At 54.0% G+C, this 21,472-nt stretch overlaps 1 protein-coding gene across 3 annotated transcripts; it reads right to left on the reverse strand.

Moving 5' to 3' along the window:
- Positions 1-8,498: 8,498 nt before the first annotated feature.
- Positions 8,499-18,734, reverse strand: SLC29A1 (solute carrier family 29 member 1 (Augustine blood group)). Of its 3 annotated transcripts, XM_032862053.1 has the most exons (14): positions 18,627-18,733; positions 16,149-16,258; positions 14,888-14,970; positions 12,821-12,902; positions 12,511-12,713; positions 12,281-12,420; positions 11,839-11,973; positions 11,637-11,734; positions 11,407-11,485; positions 10,851-10,948; positions 10,507-10,615; positions 10,190-10,275; positions 9,596-9,795; positions 9,118-9,229 (listed from the first exon to the last, which is right to left on the reverse strand). In XM_032862053.1, exons 3-14 carry the CDS (start codon positions 14,914-14,916, stop codon positions 9,118-9,120), a joined length of 1,371 nt encoding a protein of 456 aa, XP_032717944.1. In that variant the 5' UTR covers positions 14,917-14,970; positions 16,149-16,258; positions 18,627-18,733. The 3 variants fall into 3 exon arrangements, with proteins under 3 accessions (XP_032717942.1, XP_032717944.1, XP_032717945.1); XM_032862054.1 differs by lacking the exon at positions 16,149-16,258 and having other exon boundaries at positions 18,627-18,734; XM_032862051.1 differs by lacking the exons at positions 16,149-16,258; positions 18,627-18,733 and having other exon boundaries at positions 8,499-9,229; positions 14,888-14,989.
- Between the last annotated feature and the right edge of the window lie 2,738 nt (positions 18,735-21,472).

A 21,472-nucleotide genomic window follows, 5' to 3' on the forward strand; every position in this document is an offset into this window, starting at 1 on the left:
GGTGGGCCTGTCACTTGTTTTTATATGGCTTATGGGGAAGAACTTTTTTTTACATTGTTGGAAAAATCAAGAGAAAGATAATATTTTGGCATGTGAAAAGTAGAAATTTGAATTTGTGTTTGTAAAGCTTTACTGAAACATAACCCTTCTCATTTGTTTACATGTTGTCTTTGGCTAATTTTACGCTGCAATGGCAGAGTTGATAGTGTGGCAGAGACCAGGTGGCTTGCAAAATCTAAAATACGTTGTCTCTTACCTTTTACAGAGAAGACTTACAGACCTCTGATCTCCTAAAGCAGAGTGAGGTCTTGGAGCCGACTCAGCTGCTGCTCCAACTGGGAATTCTCTTGAGTCTGCACCACTCACCTTTGGAAGGGATCGGGGAGGCTGCCAAGAAAAAAGGCAATGGAGGAAGAAAGCAACCTTTAAGCATCAGGACCTCAGGGATTATTTAAACTCAGGGAGTAGCTCCAGATCCTTAACTCCAGGAACAGGCACCCTTCCCGAGCTCAGCAGTTGCCAGATGGGTCCTGCCTGTTCCGGTTCTACGAGGCTTATTTATTATCTCCGAACTCCAAGGGGAATATGCTGCCCTGACATCCTCACACGCCAATGCACTTGATGTTCAGAGATGCTGGGCAGTTGAGCCTGTCTGGTTGGCCAGCCTAGGCTCTAGCTCTGCCTCAGTTTCCACATTCGGTTGGGACATGAAAAGTTTCTTTCAGAACTCTCACTCACTTCATTGTGAGTACCGTACCGTGCTTCTTGTTTTTGTTTTTGATGCAATGGCAAAGCCATTTTCCTTCATTTTACATTTCCTGAAGAATTTGGAAAGCAATCAATTTTATTTATTAGTCCCACAGCTTGGTAAACTACCTTACTAGTTCTTAGTTTGTTTTTTTGTTTTTTTAGGTACAACCCTATTTATCTTCTGAAGACAATGACAGTTTGGTTTTTCACTTTCTAATCCTTGTATCTCTTATTTCTTGTTATACTGCACTATTTAGGACCTGCAAGACAATGGTGAGTGGAAACTGATTCTGGGGATCCCTATCTCATTTCTGATCAGAAAAGGAATGCTTTTAATAGTTCATCATTGAGGGGTATCTGGGTGGCTCAGTGGGTTAAAGCCTCTGCCTTTGGCTCAGGTCATGATCCCAGGGTCTTGGGATCGAGCCCCAATTTGGGCTCTCTGCTCAGCAGGGAGCCTGCTTCCTTCTCTCTCTTTGCCTGCCTCTCTGCCTACTTGTGATCTCTCTCTCTCTCTGTCAAATAAATAAATAAAATCTTTAAAAAATAGTTCATCATTAAGCACAATATTTCCTTTATCCCTACCTTGTTATAAATTTTAATCTGAATATCAAAATTACTTTTCTGCATCTACTGAGACTATTGTTTTAAAAAATTCCCTTTATTTATACATTTAATTAATTAACAGACTTAGTAATATTAAACAGATTCCACCTATTTATGTATTTATTTATTTGTAAAAGATTTATTTATTTATTTGAGAGAGGGAGTGTGTGTGCAGGAGGAGTGGGAGGGGGAGAAACAGACTCCCCACTGATCAGGGAGCCTGAGAGACAGACAGACAGATGCAAGGCCAGATCCCAGAACCCTGGGATCCTGATCCTGAGTGGAAGGCAGATGCTAAACCAACTGAGCAACCCAGGCACCCCTTGATCTATTTATTTAAAATTTTTTGAATTCGCCTACACAATTGCCTGAATCTAATGTTTTCTGTATGGAAACATTTTAACTAAGGACTCAATTCTTTTTAAAAAGATTTTTTAAAATTATTACTTTTAAGATTTTATTTTAAAGTAATCTCTACACCAATATGGGGCTTGAACTCACAACCCCAAGATCAAGAGTTGCATGCTCCACCGACTGAGCCAGCCAGGTGCCCCTCATTTTTTTTTTTAAAGTAATATAGGAATATTCAGGTTTTCTACCTCTCCTTGTCAATTTTGTTTACTAATTATTTCCAGCTGTTTCTTGAAAGCTTTATTATGACATATTCTTCTCTTTGACTATCTTTTCAAACTCTATTCCATCTAAAGTATCTCTTCATTTTCATCCCTAAAATTGTTTTTCGTGTCTTACTCCTCTTTTTCATGATCAGTTTCACTAGAGATTTGTCTGTTTTATTTATATTGATGTTCATGTATTTAAATTTCTTGTGTATGTGTACTTAAATTTCTGCTAAAATTTTTATTATTTCTACTTTCTTTGGGTCAGTTCTGTTGTCCTTTTTCCATTTTCTTAGCTTTAATACCTAGCACATTAAATTTCAACCTTTCCCATTTTCTGACATAAGGATTTAAGGCTACAGATTTCTCTTCAAGTACGATTTTAGCTATATCCCATGTTTCAATATACAGTATTTTTTGGAAAGATTTTATTTATTTATTTATTTGAGAAAGAGCACAAGCAGGGGGAGTAACAGGCTGAGGGAGAGGGGGAAGGGAGCAGTCTCCCCACTGAGCAGGGAGCCCAATGCAGTGCTCCATCCCAGGGTCCCTGGATCATGACCTGAGCCAACGGCAGATGCTTCTTAACCAACTGAGCCACCGAGGTGTCCCTATAGTATTTTTATTATAATTTAGTTTTAAGGGTTTTCTGATTTGTCTTATGGCGTCTTTGTTCATCAGTTTAGAGGTGTTCAACAGGGGTGCCTGAGTGGCTCAGTTGGTTTAAGTATCTGTCTTTGGCTCAGGGCATGGTCTCTGGAGTCCAGGGATTGAGCCCCATATCGGGCTCTCTGCTCAGTGGGGAGTCTGCTTCTCACTCTGCCCTTAGTCCCATTTGTGCTTTCGAGTGTGCTCTCACTCCCTCTCTCAAACAAATAAAATCTTTAAAAAGTTCAACAGTTCCAATTTTTTTTTTAAGATTTTATTTGAAAGAGAATGAGAGAGAGAGAGAGAGAGAGAGAGAGAGCGCATGACAGGGGGTGGGTCAGAGGGAGAAACAGACTCCCCATTGATCAGAAAGCCTGATGTGGGACTTGATCCCTGGACTCCAGGATCATGACCCAAGAAGAAGACATTTGCCTAACCAAATGAGCCACACAGGCGTCCCCATTTCCAATTATTTTTATATTATCTTTTAATTATGTTATACACATATAATACAGTGTGTATAATACTGGCTCTTTTGTATTTGAGACTTTTTTGTAAACTAGGGCATGGTAAGTAAAGTTTCCATGCATGGTTGAGAAAAATATTATTTATTGGACAAAAGTCTAAATATGTTAAATCTATTAAGTCAAGCCAGTTAATTGTGTTGCTCAAAACAAACAAAAAACACTTGGAGACTACAGGGGACATAGCCTGGAGAAGGCAGAAGCTGAAAGTGGGGAGATCACCCAGGGGTGGGGAAGAGGCATGGTGTTCATCTTTTCTGTGGTAGAATGATGGAATATAAGGGCTGAAGGCAGGGGAGGAGGACCACTCTGTGTCGGAGGGGGCCAAGAGCCCATTCGTTTTAAGCATGTTATGGGGTACCAGATAAAGAATGTTCTGGAGACAGAGACTGATGGCTGAAGTCATGGGCAAGAACAGCTTTTCCCAGGCAAGTGTAGTGAAAAGGCCAGAGTTATTACCTAAGCCATTTTGAAATTGTAACTAGGGTATCTTTGGTACCTACTCTATTAATACACATATGAGTGTGTCTTGACCCTCTGAGGGTATAGTATCAGTGACCTAAAGGGGGGTGTAAGTGAGTCCTGCCTGTCACTGTCAGGTCAGGTCTAAATTGTCTGTTGTCCTCCTTCCCATGATGTACACCAGGTGTGCCTTTTTGTCTTGGGTGTTGTTCAGTGTTTCCAGGTCCCTTTGACTAAGGTAAAATTTAACCCCAACTCAGTTCAGCGCAGAGTAAATTACAGGCAGGGGAAGGTGTGGGGGGAGGAGAGGTTCTACCACAAACAACCCTGACCTACTTAACTACTCTGCCTGCCACCTGACCCGCCCAAGGCACAAGTCACTGGCCAATGTACAGTTCTCACCTGACTGGATTTCTGGGCCCCGTGCCTGCTTGGCCCACCTGTGCCCAGATAAGGCACTGGCAGGGCTGCGGCAATGCTATTGAGTGCTTAGGAACTCACAAACAGGAGGGACTAGGGTTAGACATCAGGAAGGACCTTGCTGCTTTCACCCGGGGTGGATTACACAGGAGCTCCAGATCCTGGGAGGCTTAGGATCCTTCGGTATGTTCTGAAATGTTCTGAAGGGTAGGGAGGAAGGTATACGGGGCTCGAGTTATGGGGCCGTACTATCTATCACGAGAGGCATTGTATATCCATCCCCTTCATTGTCTGGGAGTTCTCCCCATCTCTCCGAGTCCATCTGTCTCTCTACTTATCTGATAGGTAGAGACAGGCAGAGACTTGTATTTACCCAATGCTTTGCGGTTTACAAAACATTTTTCCACCCTTTAAGCATTCTAGCTTCAGTTTTCTGGAGTACAAGGGGCATAGCAACGGTCAGCACCGCATAGGGTTCCTGGGAGACGGGAGGCCGCGAGACACGTAAGACGGAAGCAGGGTGGTGGGTGCAAGCAAGAGTTGCTAGCCACTGCCCGGGTCTGGAATTTCACAACCCCGAGAAAGGCGGCGCGACTGTGCCTACCCTCGCTTTCCAGATGAGCGGCTCCGAGATAGAAGATGCCTCGCTCAAGGTGACCCATACTTAAAGGGCAGCGGAGCCGGCCTCAAGACACCCAAACCGGTCTCCCACTGGCCAGCTTTCAGGTGCGAATGGCCGCGCGGCGGCGCAGCACCCGGGACGGGTGACGTCACCACATCCGCCGCCGTGGGGCGGGGCTGAACAGACTCCTGCTCCCGTCGTCTCCCGCCCCGCGTCGTCCCACCCCGCCCCGCCCCGGTCCTCGGGTTCTCTGCTGTCAATCGCCAGTCTGGGGCCGGTGGGGCGATTGGCCGGTGTGGGGGGAGGTGAGGTCTGGTTCTTGAAGGCGCCGGGATTGAAGCTAGGGAGAGGAGCAAGGAGCCGCTTAGGTGTGGGACGGTGAGCGCACCAGGCCACAGCTCATCCTGATTGATTCTTGGTGCCACGTGTCTCTAGGGTAATCATTTCTTGCATCCAGGTTCACTCGCAGATTCCTTAAATCACCTTAGCAAGTCTGTACATATAGAACAAGGATCTGGGCCGAGAGGATGCGTGGTGTTTGGCAGGCCCAAGATGGAATCCTAGGCTCTGAATGGGAACCAACCCCGAAGACAGGCCGGGGAGAAGACCCCCACTTTGTGGGGTCCTGCTGACTCATTTAGCAGTTGCCCTGTAGCCTGGGGCCAGAATGCCAACTGGCTCACTGACAGGGAGCACCCGGCCTGCCAAGGTGATAGATGGCTCTCAGTGAGCACCTCCTCTCTTGGAGCTATGAGCCCCGCTAGGGCACTGCCATTGATGGCTTCAGGAGGGGGAACGCAGGCTCTGTTCCTGGGAGGTGCCCATCTCCACACTCACTGCCAACTTGCTCTAGAAACCAGATGGGCCTCACTGCTAGATCTACTGGCTGGCTGGTGTCTCTCGGTCTGCCACTCTTCCTGTGTGTCAAGACTCGGGTTTCAGGCAGAGCCTGCTGGCCAGAAAGCATGGCTAGCTCTTTAAAGTGATTCTGCATTTCTTGCTGATATCCATTTTGAATCACTATCATGGTTCGACACTCTGAGTACTTGTTTTCCCCATAACTGCAATTTTCCCCTCAGGCCCCCTCTCCCCTGTTATACTGCCCTCACCGTGCTCCTTTTATATTCACCTCAAAGAATAGATTCAGACCCGATCTAGCTCCTTGGCTATCCCAGAGGCTTGACTTCTATTTTTTAAGGACAACTGGTGATTTTCCTGGGGCTCTTGGCTTTTCAAAAGCTTAGAGCCCCAACACGTCACCATGTAAGATCAAACACAAGGAAGTGTCCACATTGATGTGGCCACCATCCCAGGGAGGCCAGCTGCTAAATACACAGCCTGATGCTTCAGGCAGAAATGTCACATGGGGGCACCTGGGTGGCTCAGTGGATTAAGCCTCTGCCTTTGGCTCAGGTCATGATCTCAGGGTCCTGGGATGGAGCCTCGCATCGGGCTCTCTGCTCACTGGGGAGCCTGCTTCCCTTCCTCTCTCTGCCTGCCTCTCTGCTTACTTGTGATCTCTGTCAAATAAATAAAATCTTTAAAAAATAAAATAAAATCTTAAAAAAAGGGGGGGGCGCCTGGGTGGCTCAGTGGTTAAAGCCTCTGCCTTCGGCTCAGGTCATGATCCCACGAGTCCCACATCAGGCTCTCTGCTCAGCAGGGAGCCTGCCTCCTCCTCTTCTCTCTCTCTGCCTGCCTCTTTGCCTACTTGTGATCTGTCAAATAAATTAAAAAAAAAAAAAAAAAGAAAAGAAATGTCACATGGAAGGAAGGTGATGACCAGCACGGTCTGGCAGAGCCAGTGACACCCAGCTGATTCTCACGCTCAGTACTTCCCCATCTTACTGGAGCCAGTGCTAGGGGGCAGGGGGAGGCCTGCCTCTTACAGTGCAGGATTGCCTTCAGAGCACCTACTGTGGTCGGGAGCCATCACTGTGCTTGGGCAGGCAGGAGACCTAGGAGCTCCAGTTCCTCGCCCCCACCTCTCCTGGCTTTAGATGAAGACTTGAGGTCAGAGAACAGAAACCAAGTGTGAGACTGCATATTTGGGGCATTTGCATTAGAAAATGTTTTTGGAAAAAATACTCTAGTAATTTTCCTCCACATCCATTGAGTACGGAAAGGAGGAAAGTGACATGATCTGTTTTTCCCTCCTTCATATCATTGCTGGGGTCGAGAGAAACCTATTTAACACCCATCTCTATCCCTTGAGCACAGGCAGTGGAAACGAGCACCACCACCCAGCTGGCTTGAGGCCATTGAAGACTGCAGGGAGGGACAATTTTTTTAGTACGTCTGGGAGCCAGTTAAAGCACTTGTAGCCCAAAGGGTGAAAACACAAATAGAATGTAGACCCTATCTCAAAAAACAGAAGCTCTTTCTGGTAGCCCGAGTATGGTCAAGGTCAGGATAAAAGTTAGGTCACCAAGTTACAAGAGCTCTGAGGCGCAAAAGGGAAAGGAATTGCGTAAACTGGCTGTCCCTGCTGGCAGTGTTGGGATGTCAGGAAATGCTCAGCATATTCTGGAGAGACCAGTGGAACACTTAGTTCGGCTCTGGATTACTCTGTAGCCATGGGTGGGATGGACTGAAGGACACCTGGGCTGGAGTCCTTCTGGAAGAGCAGGCAGAAGGTGGTAGAGGGAACCCAGGGAAGAAACACAGTGCCCCTGGGAGCTGCTGGTGCCAAGGAAGGAGTCCAACAGGACTCTCAGGTTGGGGTACCATGGGCAGGTCAAGAGGGGCTAAGGGAGAAAAGACAAAAAGCACAGGTTTATTTTAGCCCCAGTGCCAAAGGGCACAGTAAAGACTGGGGCACGCTCAGGGTACCCCTGCCTGTAAATCTGCTAGGAAAGGAGTACCTTATTTTCTGCCAACCTTGGATATATATAGCTTGGTTCGACATGTACCCTTGGAGTTCACGGACTCCAGTCCTCCGTTTATAATGATATGCTTCCCTACCCCCTGAGAACTTCTGAGCTCATCAAACAGCCCTAAAAATGTTCTAAGAGCCCTTAATGTGGCCTGAAGCCTTCAACTAAATTAAACTGAGAAACAAAAGCCCTGACAGAGATGCCAATTTGTAGCTATCTGTGGGTCAGGGACTAGGGAGCCTCCTGGGCTGTAGCCAGGGTCAGAGTGTGTGTCTGTCTCCCCACATTGGCCAGAACTCTGTTCCCACTTCTGGTCAAGAACAGTCATTTCCACGAAGGGAGATCCAACGGTATGGCTCCCTCCATGAAGCCACTTACAGTTCCACACCATCCCACCGAGTAGGAGAAGAACGGGGGAGGAGGGTGGTTTTCCAGGCAAGGACACACAGGCCCGTGTCCCCCAGGTGTCAGGGCAGAGTGCCAGATTGGAGATGGGTGGTAGGGGGCGGGCAGCTGCAGCCTCTTCTTGCCTGGAGGTATGGGAGTGCAGCCAGGAGAGGGGACGTTTGTGGGAGGCGGGGAGTGGGCCAGGTGTGCAGGTTTATTCCTGTGACTGAGGGGTGAGGACAGGTGGGGGTGGCAGTGAAGACCAAAGAAAGATGGGGCACTGTCTCTAAGCCCAGTCCTGTGAAAGAAGGAATTGAGCAGCAAAGAAAAAACGGCCTTTTTCAGTCTCCGCCAGCAGTCTGGGTGTCCTGGCTCCAGGCCTGTCCCTCCTCTGTGGCCCCAGCAGGGGGCACTGCAGACCCTCTGAGGCTGAGAGGACTAACTGCCACCCACCCCCACCACTGGACACAGGCCCAGTGCTGGCCAGGGCTCAGCTGGGTCATGCTCATCCCCCAGATTCACACTGCCATCCCACTGCCCTCTCTAGGGTATGGAGCTGTGGCTGGAGGACACAGGGAGCCGTGGAGGAAGGAGGAAAAAAAGAAAAAGGTTTATTTTATCAGAGAGCCTCTGAAGGCACCTGGTTTCTGTTGAATATAAAAAAAAGGCAGTACAATGGCAACTGTACAGGGTGCATGACTGGTAGGAACAAGGCAGGGGGAGCAGGGGAGGGGCATGGAAATGGCGGGGGAGGAGGCACATGGGGAGAATATGGAAAGATTATCCAATGGGACCTTGGACAGACAGTCCTGGGCCCTAACCACTGCTGGTATATAGGCAGATGAACAGATAGACACACACATATACTCTCTCTCTCTGAGTCTACCAGTCTCTGCTGCCGTGCTCAAGCAGGGATCAGTCAGAGCCAAGCGTGGTGATGGAGGGGGGAGGGTGGCTGAAGGCGACTTGAACAGATGCAGAGCCTGCTTGCCCTCCCTTGATTCTGACCCTCAGGCTCACAATGTCCCCACTGTCCATCCGTAGAGGCTCCCTCCTCGAGGCCTGGACACCCAGGCCCAGAACAGGCCGTGAGAAAGCAGAAGCTGGTATAAAGAGAAAACCTCCAGACCTCCCCTGCCCATCCCTCAAGGGGAAGAAAGGCCGAAGGAGCAGGTGGTCAGTGCAGTCCTTCTGTCCATCCATGGTCACACAATAGACCGCCACAGGAAGGAGGAGACAGCCCCCAGTGCAAGGCCCAGAGACAGAAAGAAGGCCATGATGGCTCCAGCTGTCTCTGCCTCAGCCGGCTTCACTTTCCTGAAGGCAGGAGGGCAAGGCTTCCTTAGAATGGCCCCAGGAACCCCCCAGCTCCCCGGCCTCACTCGCCCCCCCCAGAGCATCTGTGATGTGGAGACTTGCCTGAGCACAGAATTCTGCTGACAACCGTCCTACTTTCCCACCTCCAATCTGGCTTCTCTCTCTTGGGGGAATGTGTAACGGGGGCTGTCTCCCACCTTCCCACATCTCCCCCCGGGTACCCTGGGGTGCCCCGCCCTCCACCACGACCCCTTCACCTACATGCCCATCCAGGATCCGAGAGTCTCCCGGTGCCCCCTCTCCCTCCTTGGAGTGGCCACACTGGAGCTCTAGGTCCTGCCTGATGCCACCAGGGTCCCCACTCACTTGGGCCCGAAGCACATGCAGAGACTGGCGAGGTAGCCATTGGAGAAGGCGAAGGCGGCCATGAAGATGATGAACCAGGCGTCGTGCTCAAAGACCACAGCCAGGTGGTGGCGGGGTTTGACATTGCACAGCAGCAGCAGGGGCACAAACAACATCCGGGCCAGCACCAGGCTTGGCAGCCAGTGGCTGTCCTTCCCAGGCTATGGGGGAGCAAGGGGTGCAGGGGGCGCCTGAGCCTGGGCTGGCCCCCAGTGCTCCACACGGGGCCCTTCGGGATCTGAATGGATCTGGTCACCCTGAGGGCGTACTGATTGTGAGGGGGCATGGCTGAGCCATCTCGAGGGCTGGAAATGTTCTGTATCCGGACCTCACTACATTTGGGTATTGGAGGGGGTGGTCAGTAACTGGTACACTGAAGACTAGCAGAACTTGCTATACATAGATTACGTCTTGGTTTGGTTTCTTTCTTTCTTTCCTTTTTTTTTTTTTAAAAAGCATGGTTCCATTACCACCATACTTTCTTGGTTCCCTTTCTGGGTCTCTGGCTGAACTCTAGCCTTGTACAGGGGCTGGGCATCTCTTTCTCCCACTTACCCACGTAAATACAGCAGTGAGGCTCCGGCCCAACCAGTCAAAGACATTGAAAGTCAAGAAACAAGACACGGGAATGAAGTAGTCTCCTGGAAAAAGAAGAGTAGAGTCAGGGGTGGTTATGAGGTCCAGAGAAACGGATTCAGCAACCCTGACCCTCACTGGGACTCAGTTTCCCTAGCTGTAAAAATGGAGGACATGTTTCCAGCCCAGGGAAGGGCAAATGGACCTGGAGAGTTTTGCCAGGGAGACAGAAGCCCATTCCCAAACCTGCTCTAGCCCCAGTCTGCCCCCATCCTGGGAGCCCATGGTGTCCTCACCCCAGGCACTGGTGCCCGCGATGCTGGACTTGACCTCAGCGGTCACGGCGGGAAATACCCCGATGGTGACCATGAAGTTGAAGCAGACGGAGAGAGCCAGGACTAAGATCTGGAGGGAAGGGAGCCAGGCCCGTGTCTTCATAGCAGCTGCGCAACAAAGAACCCAGAATCCCCAGCCCCCGACACACACACACACACACACACACCACACAGACCAGAATCCAGGGGAGTGGCCAGTCTCAGGGAGGAAAGGGAGAGGATGGACAGTGCATGGGTCCGGAGGGGCAAAAGTAGGAGAAAAAGAGGGTAAGGGGCAGAGGGCAGAACACCCATGCCCCACATACATTTCTGAGGATGGCTCGGATAGAGTGGCCTTGGTTGGTGGGCTGAGAGCCGGGGGCTGGAACTCTGGACTCTTCTTTGTTTGCTACTGGTTCCTCTCCTGGGGGGGGGGGGGGGGGGGGGAGTCCCAGGTTGTGGGAACATCAAGTTGCAGGGAGGACAAATAACAAGAGAGGATACAAACATTCCCACAAAGGGCTGGGGTTAGCTCGGGGTGGACACCCCTTCCCTGGGGGAGAGTCATACCCTAATACCTAGCCCATACCTCCCTGACCTGTAAATCCCACTGCACAAATCCCAGGGGTCCTGACCTCCCCCAGGAACCTCAGGTCCTATTCCAAGAATCTGAAATTGCTTTCCCATTATCCAGCCTCTTCGCCCCTTTCAGCTTTCCTAGCCTTTATTTCCTACTGCTCCCGTCATCCCTACCCCAGTTCGCTTTGGCTTCTGGCTTATCACCACTAGCCAATATGGCACACTCCTTCTTGCCCTCTGCGCCCAGGCTGCCCCGTGCTGGGAAGGCCACCCTCCACCCCAGCTTCTGCAGGCTATTCTGACCTTTACTAATGAGGTCCAACTTGGTCTCCTGCTCCCCAGGCCCTTCGAGCTTGAACTGCTGGTAGTACCGATAGAATTCCTGCCAAGTGAGGGGCATAGGGGAAGTGGACTCAGAGATGGAAGATCCAGAATTCCGGCCCCCTATGCCAGGTTTGGATTCCAGAACACCACTGGCTGGGAGCCCTGGACCCCACCCCACCTCCACCCCCAGACTTTCTCCACCTGCTTACCAGTCGGGGAAGGGCCAGGTAACAGATGATGGCCAGAACAATAACCCCGCAGGCAGTGATGAAGTAGCCGAAGGCACTTTTTGACAGCTCTGAGCCACCTGCGGGGAGCATGTGAGAGAGCAGAGATGTCCTCGTCCCCCCCACCCCACCCCATGACCAGACCCACAGGCAGGCAGGCAGACACACAGGCGGCAACACTTACTGGCGATGGCACAGATCATGGCCACCGAGGCGAAGAAGCCTGCCAGGCCCTGACCACTCATGATGGGGGCCGTGTAGCTGGCGGGCAGGAGGCCAGCCAGACCGAACAGACTGCCTTGCAGGATGGCGCCGAACGCTGGAGGCATAAGGCGGGCATCAGCAGGGGAGAGGGAGCAGACGGGGACTTGCTGGCGGGGGAGGGGGGGTGCAGGGACCCGTGGGAACACAGGTTCCAGAGGAGTTGTGACACCAAATGGCCCTCTCTGTCCCACCCCCCAGCCCTGGTCCGCACCCGCTCGGGTCTCTGGAGCCCTGATCACCCAATGGCATCCATCCCCTCCAGGGGGAGGAAGGGGCTCTGTTCCTAGCTGACTGTGGTAGTGGGTCTGAAGGATGGGTGGGGGGATGTGGGAAGATCTCTGCTCCCTCCCAGCCCTGCTTACAGTTGATGAGAACGATCTTGACCATGGTGATGATGAAGAAGGGCACAGCATCCAGCTGCACCTTCACCAGGACGGCGGTGATCAGGAACACCAACAGGATGGCTACAAGGCTGCCCAGGATCCGAACAGACTGGGGGATCCTGCCCAGAGGCCAGGGCAGTGAGGCGTGGGGCTCAGCCCAGGGAGAGCGAGAGGTAGCGAGGGGTCAGGCCAGGGGCCCCAGCGCTCACCTCTGATGCAGGAAAGAGTTAAGGCAGGTGAAGAACAGCAGGGGCAACATGGCGCATAACGTCATGACATTGTTGAAGATGGCACTGAGCGAGGTCCGCTCTGGGGAGAGCGCTGTGGGGGTGGCTGAGGGCTGGGTGTCCTTGCTCAGCTCCGCAGTGACTGAGGACATATTCTGGGACTCGTCCAGGCGGTTTGTGAAATACTGTGGGGGTTGCAAGACAGAAACCTTGAGGTTTCTCTCCTGGCACTCCCAAGTACACAGCAGCCAGGCCCTACGTGGCCTCTGGAACCCCATCCCCCCACTCTCACCCTAGTGGCTGTCATGAAAAAATTCCACGGGAGCAGCGTCCCCAGACCCAGCATGAAGAAGATAAGCCAGACAGCTTTGTACCTGAGGATGGGAGAGGAAAAGGGGGCCAAGTGACACACCATCCCACCCTCCTTCCCAGATCAAACCTAAAAACTCCTTCCCTCCCCAACCTTTGGGGTCTCCCGCTGTCCCAGGATACAGGCAACCGTGTTTATTTCCATGTGCCTGAGCCTTCCTATGGGTTTATGTGGAATGAAAAGCGTTCTGGGATAGGGAAAAGGGCAGACAAGTCCACAGGAGGAGGAGGGCCAGGGAGGGACACAAGGCTGAAAGGCATGGCCAACAGGACCTTGGTTCTCAGCCCCGAAGACTCGGGGGACCCTGCAGGCTTGGGAACCAGTGTGACCCACACATCCGGAGGTGGTTTTGGAAATCCTGCTGAAGGTTGGGGGCGGGCGGGTGAAACAGCCAAGTGTCTTCCACCCCCACGAGGCAGGCTGGAAGTGATTATGCCGTCTGGGCAGGGACTGTGTGGCTCCCCAAAGAGGAGTTTGAGGTCAAGAAACTCCCAGACCACTCCAGACCTAGTGGGATAGGAGGGTGGGGTAACTTGGGGTGGCTGGGAAGTGAGGGAGCTGTTTTTCCCCAGTCCAGACAGAACTAGCTTTGTAGGTCACACCACACAGGGGAGGCCAGGCAATATGAGGCCACTGGACATCATGTGGGCCGCCAGGAGTAAATAAGTGCCCCCCCTCCCAGCTTTGGCCGGGGCGTTGCCCCAAAGCCCTACACCTCAGGGCATGTGTGGGATGGGCCAGCCTCCCCCAGGCAGCCCCAGGCCTTCCCAACGTAGTTTCCAAATGTGTCTGCCATATCCTCCCCACAGCGAATGCCTGCTTTCTTGCCCCAGTGGCAGCGACAAAGCCCAGGGCAGGGAAGAAACAGATCTGGCCAGAGTGCAGGGTCTGGCCTCACACAGGAAAGTCCCGGCTGAGTGCCCGAGTGTGGCCTTCTGAGCCATTCCAATACAGTGCCCCCAACGGCCCCCACGCCTCATCTACTGGAGACCCTGAAGAACACAGCTGAGGGCTTGATTCAGAGGCCCAGAATGAAGGGAGAAGTTCCTGGCCAAGGCTGCCCAGAACAGATGGTTAGAGCAGGGCTGGAGGAGGGCACCAAGGTGCACGGAGATGCGAGAGGGGTTCCAGAACTGCTACCGATCGTGAGGTTCTGACAGGACAGGCAGCCTGGGAATGGAGGAAACAGGAAGCCACCGCACTGGGGCCTGTCCTTACTAGGTCTCCTTAAATTCCCTCCCATCCAAATAAACCCCACCTCGATTTTACAGGTGGGAAATAGTCCAGGAGAGATTAAGCTATGTGCCTGAGGTCCCACAGCCAGAGGTGGCCTCGTTTGGCAGCCTTTTTGGCACAGGAGGAAGACGGGACGGGCAGGGGTGAGAGGATGTGGTTGGGGGGCCTGGGCTGAAGGAGTCTGGGACCGCAGGCAGGCAGAACTTCATCAACTATCTTGGTTCCCAGATTCCTTGGAGAGCTTCAACCAAGCTACAGCCTCCTCCCGCCGCAAACACATACGCATGATCATGGTGGTGGGTCTAATTTAAAGGAGCTAATAGGTTCCAGAGGTGGGGAGTGAGCAAGGTCAGCTCAAGGACCAGGGTAGGCCAGGGTCATCTGAGGCAGAAGCTCAACACCAGGCCGGAGGGAGAGGGCAGTTCTGCCAGATGTGCTCTGGAACGAGGGGTGCCGCCAAATATTTCCCCAGAGTGATGGGAGGAGGAGCTGGAAGCTGCTAGGGAGCTGGAGAGCAACAGTGGAAACACTGAGAGGCCAGGGAGGGGCTGCGCCGCCCACCCATCCCAGCCCTCCCCAAAGGCACCCCAGTGAAGGCACATATGGCCTCTGCCCCTCAGGCAGACCTGACTCACATTGCTTTGCCAGAAAGCCAGTCAACAGTGGAAATCCCAAATTCCAAAGGACGCAGCACCCAGCCCCCCTTGGAGACCCATGTCAGTTCCCCTGGATGCCCAGCCCAGGTCCCCTTACCTGTCCTGAGGCTCGTGACTGGTTGTCATGGTGACAGCGTTCTCGGTTTTGCCTGGCTGAGAGCTCCCTCCTTCTGGCGCTTGCTGGGGGCAGAAGCAGTGTGAGGCCACGTCTTGGCCCTGCTTCCCCATAGACCTCTTTAGACTCTCGTGGGGTAGGCAGCGGGCAGGGCACAGAGCAGGTGAGCTGAAGAGTCCAGAAGGGCCCCCTCCCTGCCCAGCCCCTCGGGACTGTTCAATCTGACCCCTCTGGCCAGCGCTGTGGGGCCCCCTGCCTGCTCAGGCTCTACCTGGCTCCCAGCCTGGCCACCGCTATTTTTATCCAGCAGCCGAAGCAGTTTGTAAGCTGGGAAACAGGAGCGTGGCGAGCAGGAGAGGAGGAGGAGGAGGAAGTCTGAGCGAGAGGGAGGGAAGGCCTGGCAAAGAAGGAAGGGAAGAGGATGAGAGGGGTCAGGGACTGCAATGATAATGGAAGGGAAGGAGGGACAGGAGGAGGGAAACAGGAGTCAGAGCAAAGAGGGCGAGGGGAGGAGGGAGGGCACAAAACAAACATTCACTGCAGCTGCTGCTGCTACAGCAGCAGCAGCAGAACCTCGAGCCTGTAGGGAAAGAGGACTGAAGCCAGAGATGCCTCTCCCCAGCCCTTCTCTGCAAGTCTGACCTTCACACCTTCTGGGGGGGGGCCCTGTAGTCATGGCAAGACTGGGCTCTGGGGTTCCTGTGCCCTCCTGGAGGGACCCCAGACTCCAGCCTCTCTGCAGAGGGCACTTTAACCTTCCTTTTTTGTCACTGCCCAAGGGTTTCCTAGTTTCTGGCCATGTTTCCAGGAAAACACTTCACTACCATGTGGGGACACAGCCCTTCCCACAACTAAGCCTGCCCCTCCCCCTCGTCCCCAGTCCTGGCCCCAGGGTCACCCCATCCCCCCTTGGTTCCTCTCTGACTCACTCCCAGGCCCCTGTTCTCTTCCCCTTTCTGAGAGCAAACTTGAAGGGAAGATTGGAGGAGCAGGGGCACAGGCCTGACCTAAAGCTCCTAGCCTCCCCCCTCAGTATCCCCACTCCTGCTTCCCACTCGTGTAAGAGAGGCACCCTGGCACCAGATGAGACAGCTTTCCCTTTGGGTAGCACAGCAAGCTAGGCAGGCGTGTGCTGGCGCATCCCCCACGTGCGGGCCTAGCTCTGGAGCCAGGTCTGCTGTTCAGGGTGAGGCCTGTTTCCCCAACCACCTGGGCCTGGGCCTAGGTCTGGGCCAGCACTTACCAGATGCCCAGACTTGCCAGCAGAAGGCTCAGAGCAGAGGGGGCCTGGGCAGTCCTTGGGAAGTCGTCCTAGCTCAGGCTCCGGCAGCAGGCCTTGTCCATGGGCTCCCCCTGGGTAAGGGTCCAGAATGAATAAAGTGGCAGAGGGCGGATGCGGAGAGAACCCCGCAGGCCTTGCTGTGGGAGGGATTGGCCTCATTCTGAGAAATCTCTTACACACACCAACCAGGAGATAAAAACTGCTCCTGTAGCAAGCCTGGGAGATAAGAGACCCAGCAGCCTCAGCAGGGGAGCTGACGGGGTGGGGCAATCGCAGGTACAGCCCGTGCTCCAGGTCCCAGCCTGAAGACAGGCAGACATGGACGCGTACCACCAGGGATCCCCCAACATCCTCAGGGGGCTTTTTTCTTCCCCTCCCCATAATTCTTCTCAAGCCCTCCCTGAATGAACTCCAGACTCTCCAAAGGCCTTCCTCAGCCCCCCAGCCCATGCGTGGGTTGTAGGGTGTTGCAGGGTGGGGACAGGAGAAGCACACCTACACACCTCCCGAATTGGCAGAGGGCTTCTTCATTCATCTTTTTTTTTTTTTTTAAGATTTTATTTATTTGACAGAGAGAGACACAGTGAGAGAAGGAACAAAAGCAGGGGGAGTGGGAGAGGGAGAAGCAGGCTCCCCGCTCAGCAGGGAGCCGGATGCAGGGCTTCATCCCAGGACCCAGGGATCATGACCCTTAATGACTGAGCCACCCACGTGCCCCCCATTCATCTTTTCAACAAATATTGACTGAGCACCTCTGCAAGCTAGCCAGGCACTGTTCTAGTCACTGGGGGTTGGGGGGCAGACAGAATGGCAACAATAGTTTTTATGTTTTTAAGAAGGATGGGGCCAAGACGGATCTACCCTCGGGAGTTGCCAGAGAAGGCTCAGGACTCAGATTTTCTATTAGGTAGCAGGGAAGGGAACTCCCAGCTTCACACCTCAGCACACCCCATGCTCCCCCCCCACACACACACCCGCCCCCACAGGCAAGATTCCTGGCAGTAAGTAAAAGAACTGGTATAGCTTCAACCCATATGGGAGCTGGGGTGGAGAGAATAGAGTATCTCCCCTTCCTTAGAAAAATCTGCCTTAGGCTGAACAAAGTATTCATTTCAGCCCTCTACCCCTGCTACCCTACCATGTTCTGTTCGCAGCCATCCCCACCTCTGTCCTGGGCACAGTGCAACTCCAGGGGAGCCTCTCCCCCCTGCCTACATCCTGACATTCAGCAGGCCAGCCCAGGTATTTTGTTCTTGCCTCTGCCTTTGCCCAGCAGCAACCAGGGATTTGATACCAGCTCAGAGCCATCTGGTGGCCCTCCAGCTATGCCCCAGCATGCCTGCCAGGATGGGGCCCTGAAAGTAACCGCTGGACTGAGCACCTCCCCATCCTGAGGCCTCCAGCACCTCTCATGCACCCCAGCTCTAGACACACTTCTGCGGTAGCATCAAATTCTCTACTCCCTGGGGTTGCCTGTGGGGCCAGCCACCACCTGCTCCCCTCTTGCCCTAACGACCACACATAAGCTAGTACTAAATTGTCTCCATTGAACAGAAGCTGAGGTTCAGAGAGGTTGAGTCACTTGTGTAAGGTCGCAGAGCTAGTGAATGGGTGCGCTGGAATTCCAACTCAATGGGCAGCTTATTCTAGCCTCCTTCTGGGTTGGAGAGGTAGGTATAAAGGCTGCTTCTCAGCTAGCCCTGTATATTGGGAGATGAGCGAAAAAACAGGGTGGGGAGACTGAGGTCATCTCCAGTCTGACAAGAGCTTCATGTGTAAGGCATCCCCCACTCCCCATAACACACACATCTCAGCACGGAGAGCTCAACAGGCAGGACAAGTGGGAGGTTACCAAGAGGAATGGGCAAAGGGATCGCCCTGGGAAGCGTGATGGGCAGGGCTGAGGCCGGCCCTCACCCACCACTACTCTCTCCCTAAGAAGGAAAGCAGGGGTTCTGAGTTAAGGAAGAGTCCTCTCTGGGAGTAAATGAGGACGAGCCCAGGAAGGGGAGGCCAGGAACAGACAGCTCCTTCACCTCCAAGACGCCGGCCCGCATCTCCATTCACCCCCACCCAGTGCCGTTACCCGCGCGGCCCCTCTCCTGTACCGGCAAGATCCATCGAGATTACCCATTCACTCGCCCGCCCCTTGCAAAGGTCAGCTCGGCGACCGCCGGTTTCAGGCCCAGGAGCCAGGTGGCCCACGCCCCGCTCCGGTCCCAATCTCCGCAGAGTCCCCACGCGCCCTGGCCCTGGCGCGCCAAGTGCAGCGCGGCTCCGCACGTTCGGCGCGGGGGAAGCAGGGCCCCCACTGCGCGCAGCGTAGCGGCCAGGCCCGGCCTCCCTGCCCTCGTGGCGGCGGGAAGAGGCGCCTTCCACGCCGGCTGTTCCTGGACCCCCACCCGGTCCCCGACCCCCGACCCCCGACCCGGGCAGCACCTGCTAGCAAAGAGTCCTACCGCGCCGAGATCCGCGCGCCCTCTCTGCAGCTTCCCGCGCCGGCCGGAGCACATTCAAACCCTCCCTCCGCTGAGCCCGCCCCGGCCCGCGGCCGCGGCTCGCTCCCCCCACCACCCGCCGCTGCAGCTTCCCCTACGCCCCGCCCGCGCCGCCGCGGCCCCGCCCCAGCTACGCCCCCCCAGCGGCGCCGGATGCGAGCCCCCCCCAACCCCTTCCCCCGGCCGCCGCGCCCACACCTTCCCTTACTTTTGAAGACAGGACCTCAGAGCCGTGCCACACCAAACCCTGCCCCGTTATGGGGAACCCGGGGCTGGAGGGGTATCATCCCTAGTGTGCTCCTCGCTGGGGGTCCAGAAACTTCTACTGTCCCTGCACCCAACCCTCTGCCCAAGAGCGGGGCGGACTCCCCTCCCAGATACCCCGCTACTTTCTCCATGGTGCCTTTTCCCTTTCCAGCGCCCACGACCTTTAGTGCCACTTTCTGCCATTCGCACCTACCCTCTGCTCTCCCAACCCCCACGCTAAGGGACCTCTCTGCGCAATCAAAACAGTCAGTGACCTGAGTCATGAGTTTTCCTACCTCTAACACACACACACACACACACACCCACACCCACATACAAGCACCACACCAACCTCAACTGGGACTTGGAGGGGAGTGCATGTCTTGGGGTGGGTGGTGGGTGGGGTAGAGGCACAGGTCTGTAGGCCCCTCCAGATTCACTCTTTCTAAAATCAGAACTTTGGAAGAGCTAAGAAACAGCTGGAGATGGTAAGAGAAAAAGCCCCCAACAGCCTTCCCTCCTGAGTGAATCCTATGTCCTCAGAGGAAGAGGCCAAGCCTTGCTGAGTCCCACATCCTCCCTGGGCTAAGGTGGGAAGGGGTGGGCATGCTGAGGACTGGTTAGCCCTTCTTGCACCTTCAAGGGAGGGGGGAATGATTCCCCTCTTTTTGGCCAGTAAGTTGGGGGGAGGGGAGGGCCCCCATAGCAGCCCTCAGTGGTGGAGGATAACACAATGGCTGGTGGGGTGTGAAGACAGAAAGTCCAACCCAGGCCAACACCCCACCTCGCCCCAACTACCCAAGAGACCTGTCCCCTGGAGAAGTCATGGGCACTAATTAGAAATTAGCAGGGGGCACTGAGGTGGCTCAGTCTATAAGCCCCTGTCTTCCGGTCAGGTCATGATCCTAGGGTCGTGGGATGAAGTCCCTCCTTGGGCTCTCTGCTCAGCAGGGAGTCTGCTTCTCCTACTCCCTCCCTCTCAAATAAGTAAATAAATACCCCCCCCAAAAAAACCCACCCAACCAATTAGCCTTACTACCATCAAGGATAAGGCAGAGTCATACTCTCCTGCCAGGAAACAGACTGGGCCCTGAAGGGAGGGGCAGTTTTTCTACTTGGGATCAGTGGACTGTCCCACAAGGGGTGTTCTCAGCCTTCCGGCTCTTCCCACAGAGACATGACACACTATCACCCTCCAGCCTTAACCAAACAGAGGGCAGGAAGAGGGGTACGGGTGGTATTTTTTTAGGCACTGCCCCACGACTAGAGGGCAGCTTCATGTCTGGGTCTCCCCACCCCCATTCCCATCCTGTGTTTGTCCAGTCTCTCCCTCTTCCTTGGCCCCAGTCTCTCTCCCCACCTTCATTTCCCTCTTTGGGCCCGTGGGGGTGGCAGGCTTTCGTGGTCAGACAGATCTGCCCGGCATGGCCAGGCCGGTGGCCAGTGGCTGGGGTTGTGCGCAGAGGGGGCTGGAGGGGGAAAGAAATTGGAGGGAAGTGGTGAGGGTCCCAGGCCAGACAGGGGAAGGTTGTTTCCTCTCCCCACCCCTGTGGAGGCCTGGCCTGCTCACTAGATGGCAATAGGCAGGACTGTTACGGCTGGAGAGAAGCCCATCTGGCATTCACCCTGCCTGGGCCCCCTGCCAGCATCCACACCCCTTTGGAGCCCTTCCCTGCCCAGAGATGGTTGCTGGGTGCCAGGGCCCTCTGCTGGACAGCCGCAGGGCCTCAACTCACACCAGCCTGTGCCCCGAGTTTTTCTGGCCAGCCTCAGCCAGTCCTGTCACCCTCAGCCCTGGCTTATGTTTTTCTCCCTCAGGTCCCTGGCACAGTGGTAGGGTGAAAAGAGCTGATCCAGCTGCACCCCTATCCTCTCCCCATTCCCCACTCTATTTGAGACTGTCCCTTGTCCCAGACTCCCTCCTCCTTATTCTAGGCCACAAGCCGCCCCACCACCTCACATTCGGTCCAGCCTGTGTCCATCTGGGTTTGGCTTGGCTTGGCTGTTTGTCACCAGCACCTGCCTTATGACTGTGCATTCTCATTTTGTTCCTGACTCTGTGTCCATGGCCTCGTGGCAGGGTTGGGACTAGGGAGAGGCCAATGAGGCACTTGCCTGCATTGCAAATTTTAAGGGGACACCAAAAAATTTAGAGATCAAGATAAATAATATTTTACTGAGTTTTTTTTTTAATCAAAGTAAATGCAAAAAAGTGATATGATAAACAAAACACCCACATTTAAAATAAAGACAGGATCCAGCCGTCTCAGGACCGGACTCCTCTCACTTCCCTCACTTTCCTGGTGGGTGTGTACTCGAGGGTGAGAATGAGGGTCAGGGTCCAAGAGTTGAGGTTCACTCCGTCCGGGCTTGGTCTTCCCAGCGTAATTTCCCAGAACTCTGCCTCTACCTTTTGCTCCGGGCATGTCTCTTACCTTGGAGGCATCTGTATATGGTTGGGGGGGTGCAGCGGGGGTGGAGGAGTTGGGGGGTGACCTCCAATGTCCGATAAAAGCATCCACTCCGCGGGAAACCGCAGAG

This window comes from Lontra canadensis, unplaced genomic scaffold (genome assembly GCF_010015895.1).
Source record: "Lontra canadensis isolate GAN:19392208 unplaced genomic scaffold, GSC_riverotter_1.0 scaffold23, whole genome shotgun sequence".
Classification (NCBI taxonomy): Eukaryota; Metazoa; Chordata; class Mammalia; order Carnivora; family Mustelidae; genus Lontra; species Lontra canadensis.

Bases quoted from the DNA above. Each gene is read 5' to 3' on its own strand.
- SLC29A1 (XM_032862051.1), bottom strand. From the start codon at position 14,916: ATGACAACCAGTCACGAGCCTCAGGACAG. The intron at 12,714-12,820 runs GTGAGAGTGGGG...CAACCCCCACAG, and splicing joins TTTTCATGACAGCCACTAGG to TATTTCACAAACCGCCTGGA. The intron at 11,974-12,280 runs GTAAGCAGGGCT...TTATGCCTCCAG, and splicing joins CAAGATCGTTCTCATCAACT to CGTTCGGCGCCATCCTGCAA.